This window comes from Daphnia magna, linkage group LG8, assembly GCF_020631705.1.
Source record: "Daphnia magna isolate NIES linkage group LG8, ASM2063170v1.1, whole genome shotgun sequence".
In the NCBI taxonomy this organism is placed as follows: Eukaryota; Metazoa; Arthropoda; class Branchiopoda; order Diplostraca; family Daphniidae; genus Daphnia; species Daphnia magna.
This window is the reverse complement of record NC_059189.1, coordinates 694,876-717,183: the sequence shown is the minus strand read 5'-3', so window position 1 is coordinate 717,183 and position 22,308 is coordinate 694,876. Positions and strand designations below refer to the sequence as shown.

Genomic DNA, 22,308 nt, shown 5'->3' with positions numbered 1-22,308 from the left:
CTTTAATGGCGACCGGAAGTCAAAGAGCAACATATGGCTTGGCAACATGGCTTGACTGAGCCATAAAATAAATAAACCTTTTAATTCCAGGGACGTTGCTGTTGTTATAGTGAATCAAACTGATGTGAATGTAGCGGTTAATTAAAGGTGTTATATAATGTACTCACAATTGAAATGTTGTCACTGAGGTCGTGTGTAATTTTTAATAGGATCGATTCCTCGAGCAGAAAAAGAGTCTGATGTCTGACGTCGTAATTGTGCGTGTGAATCTAATTCTTCACAGAGAGACTGCACGAAATACATCGAGACGTAATATATATTTCAAAAGTATCGACGTGTACATCGGTGGAGGACAAGCCAAATAATGGACGTGTTGTAAATAATAAAAGAAACGGTAGATTGGGTGCGGTCTCATTCACGCCAGAGGGTAAGGTCCAATTCGGGAATGTCCGAAGATCCTTGACACGGTCGTCGTCTATTCCTTTATTTACAATTTTAAACCAGCGAATGTTCGGGTTAATTGGTGTACAATAAAACACAACCAGATGGTAAACGCCAAATGATTTAGAAAATAATGAAACTTACTGGACGTCTGAGCGCAAGAACGCGCTTGATTGAATGCTTTTAATGTCATCGCCGTTATCACATAGAATGCGGGCAAGGCCGATCGAACGTAAACTGGCCAATTGCTCTATGTTACATCAACAAACGGGACGAATCATGTCAGAGCTTTTGATTACATCACACAATTTGTATAGAATAAAGAAAGAGGTACTCACGTTGAGTAAATTGAGCTGTGGCTTCCTCGTAGAATAGCCGGTCGCCCCGTCGTAAACGAGCAAACTGGTCACCAATCAAACAGAGAAAAGTGGGACCTAATAAAGCGCCCTCGACTTGTCGCTCAGAGACACCACCAATAAACAGATCGACGTCGTCGATACTGTTGTAAATTCGACTCATCTCTTGCACCACCTAACAAAAAGGAAAATCATCTGAATTAGACCTTGTTGACACTCACCCACTTCTATAAATGAAAGGGCCATATTCTTACTCGTTGATCGATCACGTCCAAAAGGTCCTGCCATTGATTGGCCCTCGGACGACCGCAGAGCTCACGATAATCATTATAGGGTGGTAAGCCGTGCTGAGTGGAAAATAATTAGACATTAATTAAAATGGCAACAGTGGCCACGAGAAAATGACATGTCGCCTTTTATCTTGCATCATCGGATAGTATGGCAAAATGCAACCCATGCCTCTTTCTTTCTTTCCTTTTTTTTTCTATTACCTTCCCCACCTGAGAGAGAAAAGGGGGCACGGTACGCATTTTGCAATACTATCCGAGAAAAAAGGCTGTGTATATTAGCATATTTAGTACGTCTCTGCCACGTTGGAGATTGAGGGCGATCAAATCCATTCCGAAACTCTGTTTCCCCTGGAAGAGTCGATTTTTGAGCTGCGAAACGTGTCAGTAGAAAATGTGGTGAATTCAAAGTGCAAATCATCTTTTAAAAATGAATTTCAAACCTCATCAGTGAAGGCCCTGTCCATCTTTTGGGCTGGTTGCATCAATAGTCCACGAACAAGTGTGTCCACCCCAGTGTCTTCGTAAAGTTCGAACGGTTTCGATTGATGTTGATGCAATAAAAGACTTTGTGTTTGACTACCGAAAGCAGTGAAACCCCTACAAGAAAAAACACGTTAGGTGAAATCTACGACGAAATTAAAAACAACTGTGAATCAAACTAACTCAATGATGCCTTGAACTAAACTGTGCCCAACGCGAAAAGCAGCCGTTGCGAATTCGTTGGTCACTGTTGGATTGATATTCTGATCGTAGAGGTTAGTGGGCTCTCCGGAATTAGCCGGCAGAGGCTTCAGCTGGAACCTGGACATGTAATCCTCTCCTGCAATCGGTAAAGAGATGCCCGTTCATTGTTGACGCTCCATCAATGCAAAACTGATTTCTGCATATTACCAAGGAAAATGGGAAGGAATTCGTTGTAAGTGATCTGTTGGATTTCGGCCCCGATTATTCGTCTGCTTTCTTGGAAGACACGCTCATCGCTCCATGATGGATTGAGTTGCTGCAACGCGTCAGCTGTTGTTTCAATACGAGTAAGTGTTGGCTCAGCCATAATCTAAGAGTTTTGTTGCTTACCGACTCTGTTGTGTTCACGAACCCAAAGCGTATGAATCACGGCCAGTTGAGGCTGTTCGTTGACTCGGCCGTCACCTTTAAAACATTATGTAAATAGGATATTTTCGAAATCGAAAGAGTTTCTTTTGAAAAGAAACCTGCTCTGAAGCAGAAGCGTTGACGAAGAAAGTCGGAACACTCTTCAGCCTTGACGGGAAGGAGCGTGTGACCCTTTAAGGAGCGTTGTGTAGCCAAACGTCCGCCGTTAAATTCCCTTAATTGGTTAGCCGCTTCGTCATTCGATCCGTAGACAGTGGACCCATCGATGAAGGCCGTCACCTGGTTCAACTGTTGTCGGGTGGTGTTAGACATTCGATTGAAAAGGGGAAAGTCGTGAGTACTTGATTTATTATGCGTTACCTGTTCCCTGGGGCCGAATGTGCATCCGGGTCGCGGTGCTGGTAGCGAGCGGACAAACTCCATGCAACGCTGATTGAACTGGGCGTAGAAAGGATCGTTTTCCGGAATAGCGATAGGAAAACAATCGGGGTGGCGAACAGAAGCGTCCAGGAATTGGCCTCTTTGGCAACACGTCACACCCGTCGAATTTTGCCCTGATTACGTTTAAAAAGTAAACATTTATTTACACTATTGATGAACGGCATTATTTACCTCGAACGAGGGGACTGTGGGTGATGTCGTGATCGAGAAACTGCCCCCATTGCATCAGCATCAGCGTCCATGTTTCACTTTGACTGGATCGATGGCTCGATTCGGTCAACGATTGAGACACCAATCTAGCGCTAGGTAGTTCCACATCTCCCACGGCCAATCGTGGAGTATTGACACCTGTCCGTGGCGCGAGTACAAGAAAGCGAAATTAGTAAATTCGGAAAAGAAAATAGATTTTGAAACGCATCACCATCTCCGTATTTGGGTGGGATAATTCGTTGAAGAGCGACGTTAATCTGTCCCCACTCTGGTCGTTGTTCGTTGTTACAAGAGCCGTCCATCGTGCGGAAATGTGACAGTGGGGATGGACAATTGACCTGCGGCCTGCAAGTGTCTGCCAAAGGTGACGAACTCGCTTGGAAGAACGGCAAAGCGAAACGGCCCTGATCCACCGTCAACATATTTCTGCACATCGATTTTTTTGTTAGTTCATTTTTTCTAACCACATAATTCTCGTTTTGAAATTTCTTACTGATTGACTAGTTGAATAGACGATTCCAATCCCTTGATGGCATCTTTGCCAACGTCCAACGTCTCCGAAGTGGTGGGGAACAAATTCAAATGGAAGTTGACGGCAGTGTCGGGCTGGACAACGATTCGATTGTTGAAGAGATTCTTTTCGAGTTCGACGCGTTGCTCGACGACAACCAACGCGGCCTGGACAGCATTTTGGATGTCTTGAGGTTTCAGGTCGGGAATAGGCACATCTGGTGGTTTGAAGAAGAGCGTTCCAGCCGATGAGACGCCGCTCGTTTTCTGACTATCCGACTCAGAATTTGGGCAGCAAACGCCGAAAACGGACGGCTGATTGGCCAGTCGACAAGGCGTTTGCTTAATTAAATCAGCCAGTTGCGTGTACATGAAGAAACATTCAAACAATCGTTTGCAACGTCCCTTTTGATTCATGTGATTGGTGCAGGTGGCTCCAGCATTCTGTGGCTGGACTACTGGACGGGACACCAAGAATGTCGTGTCAGCTGGAAAGAAGATCTGACCGCAAACGAATCCCGTTGTCACCAAAAGGACGATCCAGGGGATCAGTACTCTATTATTTAAAACAAAAATTGAGGGAGATTAAATGAAAGAGTTTAATTTGTATTGGGAAGGGTTTTTTTGTTTTTTTAAATCCGGGAGAGTAGGGCAATATTCACCTGGCCATGTTGAAGTTCGAAATAACACTGGGAGGAGGCGCAGCTATTTCCCACTTTAATGTCTGGCCTGCAGCCTTGAAAGTCAAAGTTACCGCGAGATCGCCTTCACAATAAGTTAGACGTCAGTGAAAGGAAACGGGGAGACAGTGTCTCTCATTAAAGTCGATGACATCACGACCCAAAGTCATTATAGTTGTCGTAGCCGTCAGCTGGAATGTGAATTTGTTTCTCTTTTTCTCGTTGAAGTCGAAAGATTTTCAAAGAAGATCGTCGCCTTCCCACAATAGGTGGAGTTGTTGCCCAGCGGACTTTTTTTTTTTTGCCTTTCTGGCGCAACAACAAATGATTTTTCAATCGCTTCGGGAGTTAGGAACGAGTCAAGGGCGAAAACGACGCTAGAAAAAAAGAAAACCCGGAGTTGATGAACGATTGCGCCATCGACAGGAGAAACCCGAAATCGTTTTACCCCTCGTCTCGAACGCTTTTGTTTTATTCATCCTTTTTGAATTCTCAGGTGAAAAATGAGACGACAATTTTATCTTGATTATTGTTGAGGTCATCTTCTTTGCCCGCGATGCCCTTTACATTTCTTTACAGCAACACCACCCTTTTTTTTTTGTTTTTGAAGGTTGTGGGCGTTTGCTTTTTAAAGACCAGCCAAGGAAATCGAATAAATTGTGAACCGTTCGGACAGCACCGACGAGAAAGTTGGTAACGACGTAAAAATCTTGGAACAATGTATTCGTAATGTTTTCCTTTTAATAGCAAGAGCAAAGCAAAAGAGCCAATGTCTAAAATATGTTAACAAAATGCAAATGGACCCGCCTCGTCCGGTTATGTTTATTTTTTGTTTTCGTTTCACCTAGCAATTTTTTTTTTTCTTTAACTTTATTTTGGTGTTGAAATGGGGAAAGCTGGCAGTTCTTCTTTCTTATAATAAGAATACCAAATTTCTCTTTGGCTTTTCTCTATTCGGGTGCACGTTCTTATTGTTGTTTTCTTCGTTCAACTCTTACTGCACGATAGTTTAAGACGTCAATTCGAATGCGCAATCCCTACAGCATCGGGCTAATAGCTTTCGTGGCAGAGTTGCTGACCCACACCTGGTAACCTAGAATCGCTTGACGTGATCGTTCGCCTCCAGGTCGGCAAATTTTCTTTTTGCGTGCGAATAAAAATGAAATTAAAAAGTTAACGAAACGAATCAGGAAACCTTGACATATGTTGGTAGCAATAAAAAAAAAATTCGACATTCACACAGTGTGGGACACGTATATTTATTTAAGAATAAATTAGTGAAATATGTATTTCGTTTGATTTCACTTGAAACGCACACATTTCTCTTTTGTTGCTTTCGTTGTCTAGTAAAAAAAAAAAAATAATAACTACATATAGGGCGTCGTGATTTCTTCGTCCGTGTGGGAGTCGTAAGGAATTAAGGGCGTGAGACGGAAGGGGAACATACGCAAAACGATGGGGGGGATAACACACCGGTTAGCCATATAAAAGTCGAATCTCTTTTCAATTAATTTTGGTCATTTAATAGAGGCACAATACATATTCTTATATTAAAATTGGGAAGGAATTCAATCTGCGCAGCAGAATTTCTTTTTTTAACACAATTCGTCTCGGCTCCAAAATCCGTGCGACGTGAGCGAGCGTGATTGCATTCTAAGCGATAGGCACGCTTGGCTTAACAGACGAAATTTATGCGAAAAAAAAAATTTTTTTCTAAGAGAATATTTTTGTTCTTACTGTCAAAGTCCTTGAATCTTTCTTTTTTTTAAGTAATTAAAATTAGCAAATTAACAAATTAAAAGAGAAAAGGTGTTTTGTTTTTTGTTTTTTTCTTCCCCTCTTTGTGGCTGCAAACCAGTGCTGGGTTCATTGAGTTAAAATGGTTCAAACAGCATTGGTGTTGATCCAGTCGAGAAAGTGGGTGATGCGAGTGTAAACGCCTGGAAAACCGGGCTCTGCGCACTTATTGCCGAATGACACTATACCAACCTGAGTCCAGGTGCCTCCATTCTGTAACATCAAAGGTCCACCGGAATCACCCTTAATCCCGCGTTTTAAAAAATCAGGTTATTCTGCTGAAAAATAAACCCAACAGCAATAAGAAGGCAGTCGCTATTACCTGACAGGCATCTTTGCCTCCATCCGCGTATCCAGCACAAATAAAGACGTCAGTGATGGGCTGCAAGTAAGCCCTGTCGCAGTCATCGTTGCGCCACACGGGCAATTGTACTTCCCGCAGCACTGTGCTTTCTCTCCCACCTAATTCAAGTCGTACAGCCATCATCATGAAAGTGCAATTCATGCTTGATAACAAGCAACTTGTAGATCAGGACAAAGTTTTACCGTAATACGTTGTTCCCCATCCGACGATGGTGGGTACCTGACCAATAAAACTCTCGGTCCGCTGCGAATTAGAAGGCAGGCAAATAGGTTGGATGTAATCGGAGAAACTGACGGGTCGTTCCAGTTTGAAGAGAGCCAAATCGTTGTAGAAACCCGTCCCGGTGAATTGCGGATGAATCCGGATTTCGCTGATTTGAAATATCTCGCTCTCACCAGGATCTGTCACGCGAAGGTTGTACTCGCCGAATCGAGCAGTGTACTGCGACGCCCGGAATCTAAACTCAATTCGAAAATGATAGCGCCTGCGACATTGCGATAGTGGCAGTGATGAAATTATACCTTTTTTGACGACCGTCAAGGGTACAGTGGGCAGCCGTCATGATAAACCGTTCGTTAATGAGAGTACCACCGCACCAGAATTCAGTGCCTTTCGGGCCATTCAGGTAAATAGCCTACGTGGTTTGTGTAAAAGAGATTGCCATCAATGTACAACAATGATTTTTAATGAATAGTTGTATCGTTATACCGTCATCCAAGGCCAAGCTCCCGGTTGGGACAACTCACCACCAACAACTCGAAAGGAAGAGACTTGCACTTGACCACAACGAGCTGCAAAATAAATTAAATGGCTGCCATTAAAAATCCATTGAAAAACTTTCATTTTGTAAGTTTGACTACAGTGGGTCAATGGTTATCGATTTCTAATCAATGGGTGCAGGTAACTATATAGCTCTATTAAATTGATTATACAGGTGTTAGGATATACGCCCCATCGTTAAGGAAAATTATAATTACACATCACAGTTAATCAAATTCAACCAAATTTCTTGAAAATAAAAAAATCAAAACCACCAGAGAGTTAGACTGTTAGCAATAAGAAACCCCAGGATTGGTTGCTGAAGGTATATACCAGTACCTTTCGGTTGTATGCCCTGAGATTGCGAGCCTGTGTTGATGATTGGATTGTTGTGTTGAAGAAACGTTTCAAACGGACGAGTCGTGGTCGGAGCAAAAGTCACTGGAGAGGTGAGCGAATTGTAATCGATTGTTGTAGGTCGTTTGGTTGTTGTGGTGGTAACCCTATTGTTATTATTGTTGTTGTTGTTACTGCCGCCTGCCAATTGGTTGATGATTGTGACGAGGGCGTTGCCAGGTTTGGATTCGGGACAGCAGACACCAGGAACGAACAGACTCTGGAAACAAATCGACTTGCGCAAACTGTCCAGCTGAAGCAACAAGGCTGGGCAACTGCCTAAATCACGACACTGTCCTCTGTTCCCATCTGGTGTTGTGCACGGCCGCGTCGATGATGATGAAGACGATGAAGATGTCTGAATTTTAGGCGAGTCTGTACTGCTGGGCAGAGCAATTTCAACGCTGTTTCCAGAGCTTATCTTTTCTGATGTTGTCCCAGATTGAGAACTGCTGGACTGGGTCGATTGTCCAGTGGCCAGAGGCAACAAGTGAGTCAACGTCAATTTGCCCAGCTGAAGAAGAGTGCTTCCCAATCCACGTCCATCCCGATGCTGCTGGACATCCTCGGTGACATTACTGGAGACTGAATAACACACGAGGGATGTTTTGCATTTGCTGGTGATGACTCAAATTGAACGGTACCGTCTCTTCCAACATCTTAATCTTAAGTATTAAATAATCTTACGAATGCACACAGTATTCCAGTGTCTCACAGAATAACCCAGGTAAGCAAATGTCCAGGAAAATGGCACAAGTGAATAGTCGAAAGAAGTCTATTTTCCCCTGTATGTGCAATAAGCAAATCGAAACCAAGTGCAAGTCATTCAACGCCGTCAGTGTCGTTAGTCAATTTCAGTTAGAACAGTCCCTGATTATTTGTCCATGCGGTCGTATAAAATCCTAGCTCAGCAAAATTTCGAAAGGAAAGAAAACAAAAAGCGAACAGCGTGCAACAAGTGGCTCAACTTTCATCGTGCAAAAACAATAGTCAATCTCTACTACTGATGAAGCTCCAAAAGTCACTAACTTAAATATGCAGACAATCTAAATTGGGGTTTCAACTCGAGAAAAACAAAAATTCGATATCGCAAAAAGAAACAAAACGAAATGCCAAAAGACTATAGACTTACTTGTTACAGCTACCTCTTCATCGACACTTTGTCTCTTGACTCTTTCAATCAATTGGGTCACACGCTGAAAACGGCCGTTGGTTTCTAGTCAAACATAGACACGTTGTGTTTGGAATTAGAATTAATCATCTTGTTCGACTCTCTCGTTCGCCAAATGGGGAAAGTGTACGTTCACCTCAAAATCATTCAAACAACCTCAAGACGTCATCGAGGGAAAATCCCATGTAACAATCCCCCAAGTACAAAACACCAAAAAGAGGGAGGCTTCTTTTTGGTTTTGTTTTGCTTCGGGGTCTCTTTTTGTCTAGATCCGTTTCAGGTCAACTCACATTCAGTGAAAGTTTCACATTTTTTTCTTTTCCCGAACAACGAATCTCGAGAGAAAAACAAAAAAGGTAAGTTAATAGAATCCGGATTCGAATGAAACTCTCACTGATTGCGACATCGCCTGTTTCATAAACAGTGACAGGAGGAGCTTATTATGCCGTCAACTTTCATAGACTTTTGCGTTTGCTTGAATTCATTTGTCACTTGGCAAGAGAGCAACTCAAGGGTGGGAGTAAACATTTACCTGTCACGGCCGCTAGAGTGACGGTGGTGGCAGCCAGCACAAGGAGGAAAGAACACCGTAATTTCATGATTTCGAACGGAGGAACGATAACCAATTGGAAAGAAATTTCGATGCCGATGATGTTTGGTTGAAAACACAGAAAAAAGTTTGGTCAGAGTGTCTCGGATCACGTCTGTACTGGCAGTAGAGGTCAGCCAACAGGTAAAACGGCCCACGGTGGGAAAAGTGGGGAGAAAGCGCGACTTGACCTACTGACAAAATCCCACATCCAAAGAGAGCAAAATAGAAGAAAACACGTTTCATCAATAAAAAGCGAAAAGCGGACACCATTTCACTCTCAGCCTCATTTACGTACGAAAATCGTTCATTATTTTATTTTTTTTAACTGGTACGTTTGTTTTTTGTTGTTCATTTTAAGAACGGGATTTGCGATTTTAACGCATGGCAGATGATGCCAAATGAATCAAATTATTAGCTACAACACAGCGATTAGTTACGAAACTTACCGGTTTTTCTTTTTTGGCAGCACTCAAATTTAGACGACGACCTATTTGACCTGCTCACGACAATTGTTTCACGCTTGACTGGTGGACTTTTACGATGCGTGTAAACCACTTTCTGATAACAAATTGTCGGTAGGTAAGAGCACCCCGGATATTACTTACGAATGTGTCAAATAACAGCAAATTGACGACTAAGGTCACTTATTGTCTCTTCTGTTCGACGACGGCACGAATACTCAAAGATATGGACCCCTGCACCACAGTCGCAATGTATGTCCCGTACCTGCCACTGCTGCAGACTAACTGACAGACGAGAGGGGTACGTATCGATGACTTTGGTTAATCAGCGTGCGGCGGTGGAGGCTCCCTCTCCTCCTTTGCGTACGTAAGGAAAAAAGATTCTGCTTATGGTTTCTCTCGAACGGCGGGGGCCGGCAGTTGGACGGTGGAGGGGTGGGGGAAAGAAAGAAAAAGGAGGAGAAGACTCTCGGCTGCATTTGACCTACATTAACAGGCGGGAGAGCTAGGTGGGGAGCGGATATGGAGAAAGGACTGAAAACTATAGAAACGTGTATACAAGGAGGTGGGATGGTGGAAGGGAGAGGGCAGAGAATGCTGTGAAGAGGTAGATACGGCATAGGTAGGGAAGAACGGAGAAAGTGCGCGCTGAAATGGAGAAAGCAGGCGAAAAAACTCTTTTCTCTTTCTCTTTTGTTTTCTCTATCGAGAGAAAACTTTTCACAACGTCCAACTATTTAGAAACAAATCCCTTCCGACAAAGGAAACTTAAAATGAACAGTTATCTTATAGATTTGTTACACACGAAGGGAACGAATGCCAAAATAGAGTATATAGAGCGGCCAGCTATGGCTTAAACATGTTGGTTGATTGTAATCCGTACAGCTGTCTCAATAACTATGACACGAGTCGAGAGAGAAATCCTGCGTCCTTGGTAAATTCCCACGATGACTCGCCCGCGCTTTCCGGTTTTTCCAAAGCCATTCTCGTAAGCGTCGTTTCAGGAATCAAGACAGTAACCTCGGTTAAAGGAGGCGATAAAAAAGTGCTTTCACTTTCACTTTTTTTCCCCCGATGTTGCGTACAATGCTGACGAAAGATCATGAATCAAGAACACGATTGAAAAATAACCTGGGCGATTCAGCTAGTCTTCGTCATCTGATTGTCAATAATTACAGGTGAGCCTGATATTTATTTTAAGTCTCCCAAAACTCAAAAATTTATTACACTCTACTTCTATAGGTGTACTCAGGTTTTTCAATTGTCAATTTTAACTGCAAGATGTTTCACCTGGTAGAGATTAGGCTTTAGTCCTAGACGAACATGACCTTGTCTTTAGACTTGGCACCAGAGAAGATTTTCTCAATATTTCTAAAGACTTCATAAGACGATAATGAAGCATCGACTCTCGTGTGGATTCCTGGAAGCAATACGAAAAAGTAAGCGTTAGAAGAAGTAAGAGAGCACAGCAAATTGAACAGTCTGTCTTACCCTTTTTCGAGTAATAGTTGACCAACGGAGAAGTCTGTTGGTGATATGACATTAGGCGTTTCGTCAGTGTTTCTGCGTTATCGTCTGAACGACGAATCAACGGTTCCCCTGTAACCTAGGCGCATTTGGATTGTTTCGTAGTTGAATAGAGGTAAGTTAAAACTCATTAATTTGATGTACATCGTCTGTCATTGGTTCCTTAGGTGGGTGAAATTCTTCGTGGTAACTTCGACCACTTGCTGGGTGGATCATTCGCCCACAAATCCGGCGTACCAATAAGCTATCATCTATTCCAAATTCAATTACAGAATCCAGCTTCTTCTTGCGTTCTTCTAGAAGATTATCCAACTGTAAAAGAAAAGCAAAATGCTGAAACACAATTTTGAATGAAGCATGACATCCAATGATACCTTTTCTGCTTGGACCACTGTTCGAGGAAATCCATCAAGGAGGAAACCATTTTTGCACTCGGGTTTTGAAAGGTTTGCATCTATCAGATTAACAACTAGCTCATCACTAACAAGGAGCCCTAAAAACATGGAAGTGGGATAATACTTTATAAAATTTCTAATAATTTAAGTTTTAAAGGAATGCAAACCTTCATCCATAGTCTTTTTCAAGGTCTTGCCTAGCTCTGAGCCTGAAGCTACTTCAGCACGAAGCATGTCACCAGTGGCCAAATGGCAAACACAGTACTTCTCCTTAAGGCGAGGGGCCTAAGAATGATTTTCAAACAGCATTTTACAAACAAATCCTTAATTAGCTTTATTTCACTATAACCCGTGTGTTTCTTACCTGAGTTCCCTTACCAGAGCCAGGTGGCCCCAAAAGAATTGCATTTATTCCAATGGAATCTTTTTTTTCCGTCATTATTCGTGATCCTTTCTCGAACTCAACAAGATTTGAGATGGTGAAGAACGAGGAGTCTGGTGTCAGCAGTTCGCAAACACCTCTCGTAAAACGCAGCGTATAAACTCAGCAGACGATAACTGGGTCTGTATAAAAGCCATGGGTTTTGGCAACCGCAGTACTAACGTGGTTTTTCAAGATATTCAAAAACAACCCCCAAGTTCAAAATTCAGTTACATAAATTTATAAATGTGCAAAGATTTGATAGGAAAAAAATGGGAGAGAAGAAACGCAAGTTCACTTGCTGTATTTTGTTCCACTTTTGAGATCAAATATACGTCATACTGGAATGGGGAAAAACATGACTTATCAATAAAGCCCCGCTCAGGTAGGCGATGTTTTCTACTGTTACGTTGTGAACGAGATAACGCAATCAAATCTCTGTGTTTTAAAACTTGAAATCTTATACCAGTACAAAAGAAAAAAACATCGCTTGACAGAACGTCGAACAACAACAGGATATAGGTCACGAAGGAACAAACGGACAACCTTTTCAGACATGTACAACCGACAATGACCAACTGGCTAACAACAAATAATACAATAAACAAAGAAGGTAACGTGGCCTATCATAAACAGTTTAAATAACTATTTTATCTAATTGCACTAGATTTACGTAGTCGTCACATCATAATGCCTCTGAAAGCATCGACATAACAAAAATTCTAATAACAGACTGTAATTGTGTATAAATAGTAAATTCATGAGGACTATTGGACTGAGATGACTAGCGTATGTGCGTGCGAGATCACATTTCCTCATTGCACCCTAGTGTCGAGTTTACAAGCAACGACCTGTCTCCAGCGCATTCTTTGTCTAAGCTGCTACGCCGATATTCCTCTTTAGCCAGGAACACGAAAGGCAGTGAAACAGCAGGTGCAGCCACTAAGCAGTAATTCATCCATGTCACACCTGCAATTGGTAACAAGAATATTCACATCATTATTGTCATTTACTTTCGTACATTTAATTTATTCACAAACCTATATTCGGGATGAAAAACGCGAAAAGAAAGAGAGCTCCTACAAGATTATAGGTGCAAGACATGAATCCACCAACTACGGTCTCGTCTACGGGAAATGCCATTTCGACTGCCAATTCCATAAACAATGGCGTTGTGGCGTAATTAGCACACGAACCGATTATGACTGTGGCATACAGAACTGGAAATGAAATCTAATATTAGTAAATAGGACAGCGAAATTATTACTGAAGTAGTCTCACGATATAATGAGGGTTCGATCATTGCCAGACACATCATGGCCAGGATGGTAAATGCTATAGATGAAACAACCAATAACACAGTTATGGTTTTTTTCATATAACCAGCAAGATAGTCGGTCAATCGAGCTACCACCAATGCGAGGATGCAACTGGCAACTATGGCCCAGAACCCCAACCAACCACTTTGAACCTGGAAAAGTATATGTAAATCAAACTGAAAATAGAAGGCTACACAGAGTTTCTTGCCTGATTAAAACCGAGGGGTTCCAAATTGATATTCATCTCGATCATCATATTCATTACACTCAGCCATACTCCCAAAACCCCTTGTGATAAACTAAAGGCCGTTGTTAGTAAAAGAACCTCGCGATTCCTATATGCAGAAATATTTTCATTAGTTCAATGGCAAATACTAAATCACTCAAGTACTTACTTTAAAATGTGAACGATTCCATCTTTGATGTTAAGGCGTTGAACGGTAGACGTCACGCTTGGTGGAAGATTAGGTTTTGAAGGAAAGTACACAACAACGCAGAAGAAAAGAATGGCACAAATCAAGGCTTCGGCATCCATTAAATTTAAAATATCGTTTCTCAATAGTCTGACGTTGTTTTTCATAACAGTTTTGTTATTGGACAGGTCTGGTTCCCGAACCAACAGAGGGCCTAGGAGAAAACCTCCCGCATTTCCCAGTTGGTTAAAAACACTGCTAATCCCCGTTGCAGTGGTTCTTTCATTAGGTGGAAACCTTTATTACAAGGTTATTTATCAGCAATTAATATTCACAAAAACTTTAAAAAAACAAGTAAAAAATTAGAAAAACTTGCCAGTGTGAAGACAATGCAGGAGGAACTGCACACAGGACTATTCCAGCTATTCCATTAAAGTTAGCTCCAGAATGGGCCATCCATGTGAAAATAGTTTCATTCATTGATATGCATCTGATTGAAGTGCCAAGTGCCATGAGTAAGGCACTAACCATCATGCCAACTCGCAATCCTTTATAAAATAACAAGATTGAATTAATCACAAGAACTTTAAGAATAGTAAAGATGTATAGTATATGAGTACCATATAAATCACATAGCCATATAAGAGGCACTGTGAAGATGACAAATGTTATAGTACCCCAATTTCCAAATAAGGCTATTGTTTTAGCATCCCAGCTTGGGAAAGCTGTGAGTGAAGATTCAGCTATTGGGCCCCAAGTGTTCCAAACAGTGCACTGCAAACAATATGATTTTGAAAAAACTGAATTCCAGGAGATATTAGATATTTATTACCTGCATGAAAGACAATAAAGAGAAGAGGCCTAAGATAAACCATCTTCGTTTATACACTTTCAAAACAACTTTTTTGGATGTGATGGAAACATAGCTATTTTCTAACACTTCCACATTTTTCCCTGAGTAGAGACTAGTATCATCTGATTCTGAAAGTTCTTCGAAACTAACATTGGCTAGTAGTATCCGAACTTCAGAATCTGATGCATAATTATTTTTGTTTTCCATTGTGGCAACACAATCGAATTTACTCGAATCGACTACTCAACGTCTAATCAAAAGGAAATTGGAAGCTAACACACGTGACTACCTATATCAGCAATTCTACCTAAATTAATGAGCGCAAGAGTATTAGCTTTCAGCTTTGGAAATCATTTTATTTTTCTTATGCCACTAGTTTAACTTATTTAACGAAAAAACAGATGCCGGTTTGTTGTTCTCAAATCTAAACACTTCGTTCGTGGAGTGTCGATTCTAAAAAACAAATAAAAACTATCGTCTGCTTCAAATGGCCTCTACTGACACTGATGTCTGATGATGGCGCGGGTAAATTTGACTCGAAGAGCAGTTACGCCAGTTAGCATAATTGATAATAACATTTGTTACGCGTCTGACTGTATATTTTACGGCAACCATTTGATTGACCGCCTCGTAAATAAAACATCATTAAGGGCTAATTTACTGTAAGTGTGTAAGATTAATTTAACAGAATAGGCACATTGCGAAGAATTGGCAAGAGGAGGCTTCTTAAAATTGGCTACCTACATTTCTTGATTTCAGATTTCCACATGTAAGGAGAGCGGTGAGTCGCGAGTTGCAACAGAAACGAAATTCAAGTCAAACATGACGCCCTCCCATGTTTAGTGGAGGTGTGCGGCCGAGTGCCACACAGAGTAATTTTGTTTTGTTTTTAGCGATTTAAAAACTATTTATAATCTTGGAAATGGTATATTTTAAAGCGAGAAACTATTTGATAAGCTTAACGTAGATATACGCCTGTAACATCTGAGTGTTAATCACGTCTACATTAAAGATCAGAATTAATGGTATCAAAATGAGATTTACAAGTTCTCGATACCAGATGGCACCGGGCGCCAGGGTTTTCTTAGAAAGAGTTACCCGTCTGCTTTTCTGGTTATTGCCCTGAGTCACGCTTTAGCATCGATCGCGTCCATTTTATATGTATCGAGTCGAAATTTACAATCAATTGATTAGTCCTGTTGACGTCGTAGGGCGCCCAAAAACATTCGAATTTCTAGAGCTGGTATGTATTTAATCGTTTGAGTAGCTTCAAAATGCATGTGTGAACAGATTTGACGTTCAAATTGCTCAGAATAGAGGAGGAAAGATGCACAGATTAATGGCCTGAGTGAACGCCTACATAGTTTTATGCTGGATAGTGTTGTTAAATCCCGCGTATTTCGAATTTTTAAAGCAATGTAGTTTATACATGGTTCTTCATGTTAATTTAATAAAAGTAAATTTCCCTATCTTAACAGGCATTCTTATCTCTGAGTATGGAGTTATCAGAATTTCATTTATTTTCAGGCATAGCTTCTTATTTATGAAAACTGCTTTTCAAATCGAGGGTAAAATTGAAGTAATGGAGCAAGGGGAAGGCCAGTCTTCTGGCAATGAAGAAACCCCTTACACGGTTGTTGTTCAAATCCCCAATCCATATGGAGACTCATCAGGTTTAGTTGATTTTATTCATCTGCAGATCTTTGTAAACCAATTGTGTAAATAAATATAATTTTTTGGCAGATCCCATCTATGTGTTTGGATCCAGTAATCAAGGTTCAGATCAGACTGCAAGGATGACCCAGCTCTACCAAGCTGTCAACTCTGTCGAAGTAATCAAAACATTTAAAAAGTCAAAAGGGTGTTCTTAAACAAATTTGCTTCTAGTCTGAAAATGTCATCTATGTCCAAGGAGAAGCAGATGAAGGATTGAATGATGAGTCAGCTGAAGCTGAAGTTCATGGTAACTGATTTTATCATAAAATTTCTATTTAGGTTATACAATATGGACTTAAATATACTAATAGATGGGGAAACTGAAGAAGCAATTTGTGATGGGGATGGTGGAGCCATGGCTTTATTGCAAGGGGCAACCCCTATCCGTATTATAGCTCACCCACATGCCAAAAGTTTTGTTTGGCAACATTTTGGTTTTGTGCCTTTGGGTGACACGGATACTCCCGACCGGCGTCGCGTCTTGTGTCGGCTTTGTCTACGCGAATTACCCTATTGTGGCAATACCACCAATTTGCAATATCATCTGCAACGGTATCACCGGGACGTGATGCCCGCAGGCCTAAGGGAAATGCGACCCTCACCACGGACGGCTAGACGGGCCTCTAGGCTCCCTGATCCTATTGGAGATCCAGGTGTGATATTGTATTGTTTTATATTTTCTTTCATACTTTTCATTTTTTTTTTCTTTTTCTTTTTTCTTTTTTTCTTTTTTTTTTTTTTTTCTTTTTTTTTTCTTTTTTCTTTTTTTTCTTTTTTTTTTTTTCTTTTTTTCTTTCTTTTTTCTTTTTTTTCTTTCTTTTCTTTCTTTCTTGTATTTATTAATTTTTTTTTGTGTTCTTTTATTAATTTTTCTTTTTTTGCGTCCTTTCCTGTTCAATTTTGCTTTTGAAACATATAGTTTCTAGAAACCAAAAAAATGGAAAATGAATTCTTTACAAACATTTTTCTTTTTTGGAATGATTAGGTCAACTTATTGTCGTGGAAGCTAGTCCAGAGGCGCGCCGACGAGGAAATTACGCACGCCGTGGAGCCGCCGTACCTGGTGTATTGAATAACTCGTCAATTCATGGCGACAACGAAGTTTCCGTTCCAACTTCAACTGGCGCTTCAAATCAACAAACTTGGCATTGGCATAGTTCCCGCAAGCAGCAATTGACTAATCATATTACCCGCTCGCTAGTGACAGACTGTCTTCCCATCGGCACCGTTGAAGGCCCAGGATTTCAGGGTTTGATCAAATTGCTGGACCCTAGCTTTGAGTTTCAAACAGCCAATCAGTATCGAACACAGCTTCTTCCAACACTACACCAGGAAGAGAAAAAACGAATCTTGTCGTCTCTTACCGGAGTGGAGTACTGTTCGCTTACGCTTGATGTTTGGAGGAGTCGGGAGGTTGATGTTTGCTACCTTGGCGTAGCGTGCCATTTTGTCAACAGTGAGTGGGTAGTTGATAGTCGCTATCTGGCGACATTAGAACTTACACAAAACCAGGATTCTGAAGATCTGACGAGGAGGGTACAACGACTAATGGCCGACTGGCGTTTAACGGTACGTTGGGCCGTGACAGGTTCAACAGCCCCCGAACATTCCGATCTTCCTCCCGGACTGATCAACAGTGCCCTAACAGCCATACACCTTCCCCAGGTGAATTGCCTGGCTGCAGCTCTTCAACATGCAGCTAATAAGGCAATGCAAGTTCCGTCAGTAGAAGCAGCTCTGAAGCGTGTTCGTGTGCTTGTTAATCACATACAACGAACTCCAGAGCTAAGGATTAAAATTCAAGAACGCCTAGCAAGTCAGAACTTTTCGGGCCTTTCCTCCAGCCTTCCTCGTTCTGCCTCCTGGTTTCAAGTTTATACAGTCCTGCAGAAACTGCAAGTTGGGCGGGATGTCATTCAAGCTGTGTTTACCGAGAATCGCGAAGACACGTCGGCTCTTCTTCCTAATCAAAAAGAGACATTTGCCCTTGATGCTCTACAGGTAATTATTGTGTTGCTAACTCGAATTGAAATAATCAAAATGATGGTTTACTTTTTGCGCTCATTGATAATATAGGCTGTACTGAAGCCGTTAAATGAAGCAGCAGATACATTGAGTGGTGATCCCTATCCTTCAGTATCGTTGGTGCTCCCTTTACTGTTTAAGCTAACTCAAGTGAATCTAGCCGAATCCTCCGATGACACGCAGCTTCTCGCCGATCTCAAAAGCCTTGCTCGAAGCGCCTTGCGAAATGCCTATGACCGTGAAGACACCCAGCAGCTGCTGCGTATGGCCATGTACCTGGATCCGCGTCTCAAGCGGTTACCCTTTTTCACAAAAGAAGAAAAGATGACTGTCCAGCAACTAATTCGCAAGGAGCTGACGAAGGTCATTAAAAAGCAAAGTGGAGCTAGTGCCAGCAGCTTAAATTATCGTGGGATCCAATCGCCAGCTGGGAAAAAACCGAAGCTTGCAGCCATGCTTGAGGATATATTTGCCGTGCCAGTTTCTCAGGTTGTCGACGACGATGAGAAAGATGGTCTTGGTGGACATGGAAATTCCCCACTATCATTACCAGAGAATATCGCCCAGTCAGAACTCCAATGCTACGAAAACGAAGAGGCCGTAAGCTTGGAAGAGCCCCAACCTCTCCGCTGGTGGAAAGCTAGGGAAGGACAGTACAAATTTCTCTCGAAGCTTGCCCGTCGTGTTTTGTGTATGGCTGCTACTGCTATACCTATGCGTCGATTGCTTACCAGTGAGGGCCAGGCATGGACTGATCGTCGCGGTGTTCTACCAGCTGAAGATCTTGAGGTGATCTTTCTCAGTCACAATTATGGAGGTGGAAGTGGTACTTTGTCTGCCACTGCAACCGGGATTTAAACCTGTTTTAAATTTTAGATTAATATTTGAAATTTTGGTTTTTCTATTTCCCGTTCCAAGACACGATTGTTTTGATATCTCCAACCTTGAACTCAGTTTCTTGTTGGATAGATTATCGTTTGTTTTCTTTTTGCCCATTTCTAACCACCGCGAGTGATTAACATTGTTGAGTCATTTTCGGTCAAGCAGTCATTGCTCAGTAAACTTCAACAAACGTCGAATAAAATGACTATTCTCAGAGGGAAAATTGTAACATGTAAAGTTTAATTATCCCGTGACATATACACAAGACAAAAGGCAATTTGAAAAAGTAGGACGAGAAAAAATGCAGGCAGCAAATAAGACACGTTGTGAAATCATCTCTGAAGTAAAAAGTTGTAGCGAAAGATGCGCACGTGGAACAAAAAAAAACACGTCATTTAAAAGAAAGTAAAATGACATCGTATGGATATCAGCTCAATTACAAAATATTTGCGCGTTATCTAAATCTAGATCTCGGATGACAAAAAACATGAATTAGGGAGAGTAATGGAGCTAAAAGGTTTTTAAGGCATTATGGGTTTGGTGCTGTTTCGTTTAATTTCGTAGTGTTCTTAAGGGCTTTTTCTAGGCAATTATTAACATTTGGTCATTCGACATCTTCTGCCTCTGAATCAACTTTGGTTCCAACAGAAGCTATGCTGGCTGCATCTGCAGCAATTTCACTCCCAGCTTCTTCTTCGTCGTCTTCTTCTTCTTCTCCTCCCTCCTCTTCTTCCTCTTGTTCATCGTCCTCTGCTTCTGGATCCGGACTAGCTGCCTCTTCATCTACCCAACCATCGGCGTCTGCTTCTACTTCGGCCTCTCCATCTTCTTCGACTATATCACCTTCTTCGACGTCGGCATCGGCATCTTCAGCGTCAACATCTTCTGCATCTTCTCCGTCTTCAATCTCTTCCTCATCTTCGGCTTCCACGGCAGAATTGAAACCGTTGCCAACAGCCGGTCGTGAAATGGATTTCCTGGCACCCCCGTTTGCTCCTTTCATACTACCAGCAATTTCAGCCCCAACTATCGCTGGTATCTGTGTCATCGGTCCTCCTTTAGGTTGACGCGTCCGACGATCAACGCCATGGATCACTCTTTCGTGGTAGGATCGATGATTTGATTGACGGAATGCTGCATTACAGAATCCACACGGGAAAGGACGAGCCCCGTCCACCACCGACTGAGGTGTGGTTGGCACTTCCGGATCTGCTGCAGCGGCAGCCACTGTCGCTTCCACTTGCTCCGCATTGTTGAGGCCTTGCATCAGATGAACGCTCCGCTCATGATGCGATCGATGGTGGCGCTGGCGAAAAGAGGCCGAGCAATAGTTGCAAGGGAAAGGCTTAGCCCCCGTATGAAGAAGCAAATGAGTCTTAAGGCTACCAGAATTCCTGAAAGATTTGCGGCAGATGAAGCACACGTAGTCACCGCGAATAAGACTCTTACACATGAGCATGTGGTAAAGGTAGCGATCGTGACCCAGAACACCTTTTTGGCAATATTTGCAGGTGAACACGGTTTCAGCTGGATGTACATCGACGTGCGTTATCAGGGACTCAAGTGTCGAATGAATGATGCCACACTCGGGGCAAGGAGGAAACAAGTGACCTTCACGGTTCATGTGTTGGTTAAGTTGAATGATCAACTTGAATGGGGTGTGGCATTCACGACACGTCACCATCTCTTTCAGTGCGGCCCGAGACAGTTTTTTTGGAGGCGGCTGGACTAGCGCAACCTTCTCTAGTTCTTCGCCGTTATCTGCCATACGGTCCTCATTCAGACTACGTTTTGTTCCCTGGCTTGCTCGATTGGGTGTAACGTTGGACAATAACGAAAAAGGTGCCATGGGAGCTGGGCTATTCTGAATCCCACTCTTACGCTTCTTGCCACTGGTGGTGGTGTTGTTATTGTTATTGTGGTGACCAGCTTTACTAGGGCTACTACCAGACCTACACAAATATATGAACGATAAAAAAAGAAAAAGATTAATAAAAAACAAACGGATAACAAATAAATAATAACAATAAAAATAGATAAATAAATACGGGTAAGATGGAAATCACGTAGAACCGGATTATTATTATCGTTACCTGGCCGGAGTACGCCGGGTTGGTAACTCAGATTGTTGAGAAGGTTGTGGGGTAGGTGCTGGACTGGACTCATTACTATAGGGGATGATGTCAACTGAATGCTGAAGAGATCCAGGAATGGATAGAACACCTTCATGGGAGGCTTGAAGGAATGCTTGCTCCATGGCTGCAGAATTACACATATCAATATGGAGCAAGGAACCCAGGTCCTGCAGGGCTACCACCTGCTTCAGAGTCAACTGTAGCTCCTCGCCACCATAAAGCACTTCCAGAAGGAGACGAAGAGGTTCATAATCTACACCAGGCAAATGAATCACGATTGTTGGATCTGGATTACTGATCAGTAAATGTTTAAGGAAGTTGCTGGCTCCAGCTAGGACTATGCTGTGAGCAAATACAATTCCTCCCTTCAGATATTAGCTGTACATCTGTATAGCAAAGCCTCCTTTGACAGGACTGAATAGATTCCATCATTGTTTTGGAATGTAATGAATAGGTCAACCTGAGTGGCTGCGAATAGGCAGCATCTGGGTAGTCCATGGCTGACTACCCACAGAACAATCTTCTGAACTCAAAACACCTGCAATACCCAATGGACATGTTAGATGTACATTTAACCATGCCAAATTCAACAGAAACATTACTATTTATCATAAATATACCAAAATCAAAGACGAATGGTGCCGAATGTCAACGACCCCCAAATACGTCACGTCGAGTTATCTCTGGCAGGTGGCCCTACCCTGTTTGTTCGCTCGTCTTTTCACGTCGCTGCCTGTCTCCACTCTACACCATCTTTTTCTCCGTCCCCGATGTAGCTCCCTTTATAGTTATTTCTACACCGGACAATATCACAGATGTATACACAACGGCGTAAGGCATAGATAAACTTGCCGCTAACCTCAATTCTTCTCTTGCTTGTACAACATATCATTTATAAGTGAACAACAAAAACGAGCAAAATCAACCCAAAGGAAAAACAAAACTCACTCGATACCAACGATGACGAGGTCTATCGGGTTTTGGACCCTTTCTCCCTTGTCTCCACTAGTCGGCTTCAGCGACCGAAACCGACCGGTTTAC

At 42.1% G+C, this 22,308-nt stretch overlaps 6 protein-coding genes and 1 long non-coding RNA gene across 12 annotated transcripts; 2 read left to right on the top strand and 5 right to left on the bottom strand.

Moving 5' to 3' along the window:
- Positions 1-298: 298 nt before the first annotated feature.
- On the bottom strand, positions 299-4,163 carry LOC116928513 (peroxidase). The gene is made up of 15 exons (XM_032935602.2): positions 4,024-4,163; positions 3,345-3,917; positions 3,063-3,277; positions 2,813-2,989; positions 2,561-2,754; positions 2,299-2,488; positions 2,162-2,236; positions 1,979-2,101; positions 1,751-1,907; positions 1,528-1,684; positions 1,379-1,456; positions 1,052-1,144; positions 780-972; positions 586-691; positions 299-481 (listed from the first exon to the last, which is right to left on the bottom strand). The coding sequence occupies exons 1-15, from the start codon at positions 4,029-4,031 to the stop codon at positions 412-414; spliced, it is 2,409 nt and encodes an 802-aa protein (XP_032791493.2). The 5' UTR covers positions 4,032-4,163; the 3' UTR covers positions 299-411.
- LOC116928526 lies at positions 1,982-5,435 on the top strand. 2 transcript variants are annotated; one of them, XR_004397287.2, is made up of 2 exons: positions 1,982-2,118; positions 4,652-5,435. It is a non-coding gene; the product is annotated as an uncharacterized LOC116928526 (long non-coding RNA). The 2 variants fall into 2 exon arrangements; XR_006650380.1 differs by lacking the exon at positions 1,982-2,118 and adding an exon at positions 4,305-4,537.
- Positions 5,282-9,952, bottom strand: LOC116928517 (proclotting enzyme). 3 transcript variants are annotated; one of them, XM_045177905.1, is made up of 10 exons: positions 9,726-9,952; positions 9,567-9,616; positions 9,061-9,311; positions 8,490-8,573; positions 7,301-7,942; positions 6,911-6,993; positions 6,724-6,836; positions 6,385-6,659; positions 6,161-6,300; positions 5,282-6,081 (listed from the first exon to the last, which is right to left on the bottom strand). In XM_045177905.1, exons 3-10 carry the CDS (start codon positions 9,125-9,127, stop codon positions 5,926-5,928), a joined length of 1,560 nt encoding a protein of 519 aa, XP_045033840.1. In that variant the 5' UTR covers positions 9,128-9,311; positions 9,567-9,616; positions 9,726-9,952; the 3' UTR covers positions 5,282-5,925. The 3 variants fall into 3 exon arrangements, with proteins under 3 accessions (XP_045033840.1, XP_045033839.1, XP_032791502.2); XM_045177904.1 differs by having other exon boundaries at positions 9,061-9,308; XM_032935611.2 differs by having other exon boundaries at positions 9,567-9,952.
- Positions 9,953-10,753: 801 nt separating this feature from the next.
- LOC123475324 (adenylate kinase-like) lies at positions 10,754-12,090 on the bottom strand. The gene is made up of 6 exons (XM_045177907.1): positions 11,868-12,090; positions 11,671-11,788; positions 11,483-11,601; positions 11,253-11,420; positions 11,073-11,187; positions 10,754-11,001 (listed from the first exon to the last, which is right to left on the bottom strand). The coding sequence occupies exons 1-6, from the start codon at positions 11,940-11,942 to the stop codon at positions 10,895-10,897; spliced, it is 702 nt and encodes a 233-aa protein (XP_045033842.1). The 5' UTR covers positions 11,943-12,090; the 3' UTR covers positions 10,754-10,894.
- A 122-nt stretch (positions 12,091-12,212) lies between these two features.
- Positions 12,213-15,007, bottom strand: LOC116928520 (solute carrier family 49 member 4 homolog). Its single transcript, XM_032935613.2, has 8 exons — positions 14,489-15,007; positions 14,277-14,430; positions 14,033-14,204; positions 13,639-13,953; positions 13,452-13,578; positions 13,206-13,395; positions 12,965-13,144; positions 12,213-12,893 (listed from the first exon to the last, which is right to left on the bottom strand). The coding sequence occupies exons 1-8, from the start codon at positions 14,714-14,716 to the stop codon at positions 12,730-12,732; spliced, it is 1,530 nt and encodes a 509-aa protein (XP_032791504.2). The 5' UTR covers positions 14,717-15,007; the 3' UTR covers positions 12,213-12,729.
- Positions 15,008-15,311: 304 nt separating this feature from the next.
- Positions 15,312-19,348, top strand: LOC116928511 (E3 SUMO-protein ligase ZBED1). Of its 3 annotated transcripts, none has more exons than XM_032935601.2 (7): positions 15,312-15,381; positions 16,037-16,182; positions 16,253-16,341; positions 16,397-16,472; positions 16,537-16,878; positions 17,211-18,226; positions 18,302-19,348. In XM_032935601.2, the coding sequence occupies exons 2-7, from the start codon at positions 16,053-16,055 to the stop codon at positions 19,106-19,108; spliced, it is 2,460 nt and encodes an 819-aa protein (XP_032791492.1). In that variant the 5' UTR covers positions 15,312-15,381; positions 16,037-16,052; the 3' UTR covers positions 19,109-19,348. The 3 variants fall into 3 exon arrangements, with proteins under 3 accessions (XP_032791492.1, XP_032791490.1, XP_032791491.1); XM_032935599.2 differs by lacking the exon at positions 15,312-15,381 and adding an exon at positions 15,595-15,752; XM_032935600.2 differs by lacking the exon at positions 15,312-15,381 and adding an exon at positions 15,787-15,965.
- Positions 19,349-19,355: 7 nt separating this feature from the next.
- On the bottom strand, positions 19,356-22,270 carry LOC116928514 (B-cell CLL/lymphoma 6 member B protein). The gene is given in 5 exon segments (XM_032935605.2): positions 19,356-21,084; positions 21,226-21,632; positions 21,634-21,805; positions 21,888-22,061; positions 22,127-22,270. Coding segments are annotated over 3 exon segments (1,887 nt in total). The 5' UTR covers positions 21,766-21,805; positions 21,888-22,061; positions 22,127-22,270; the 3' UTR covers positions 19,356-19,736.
- Positions 22,271-22,308: the final 38 nt, after the last annotated feature.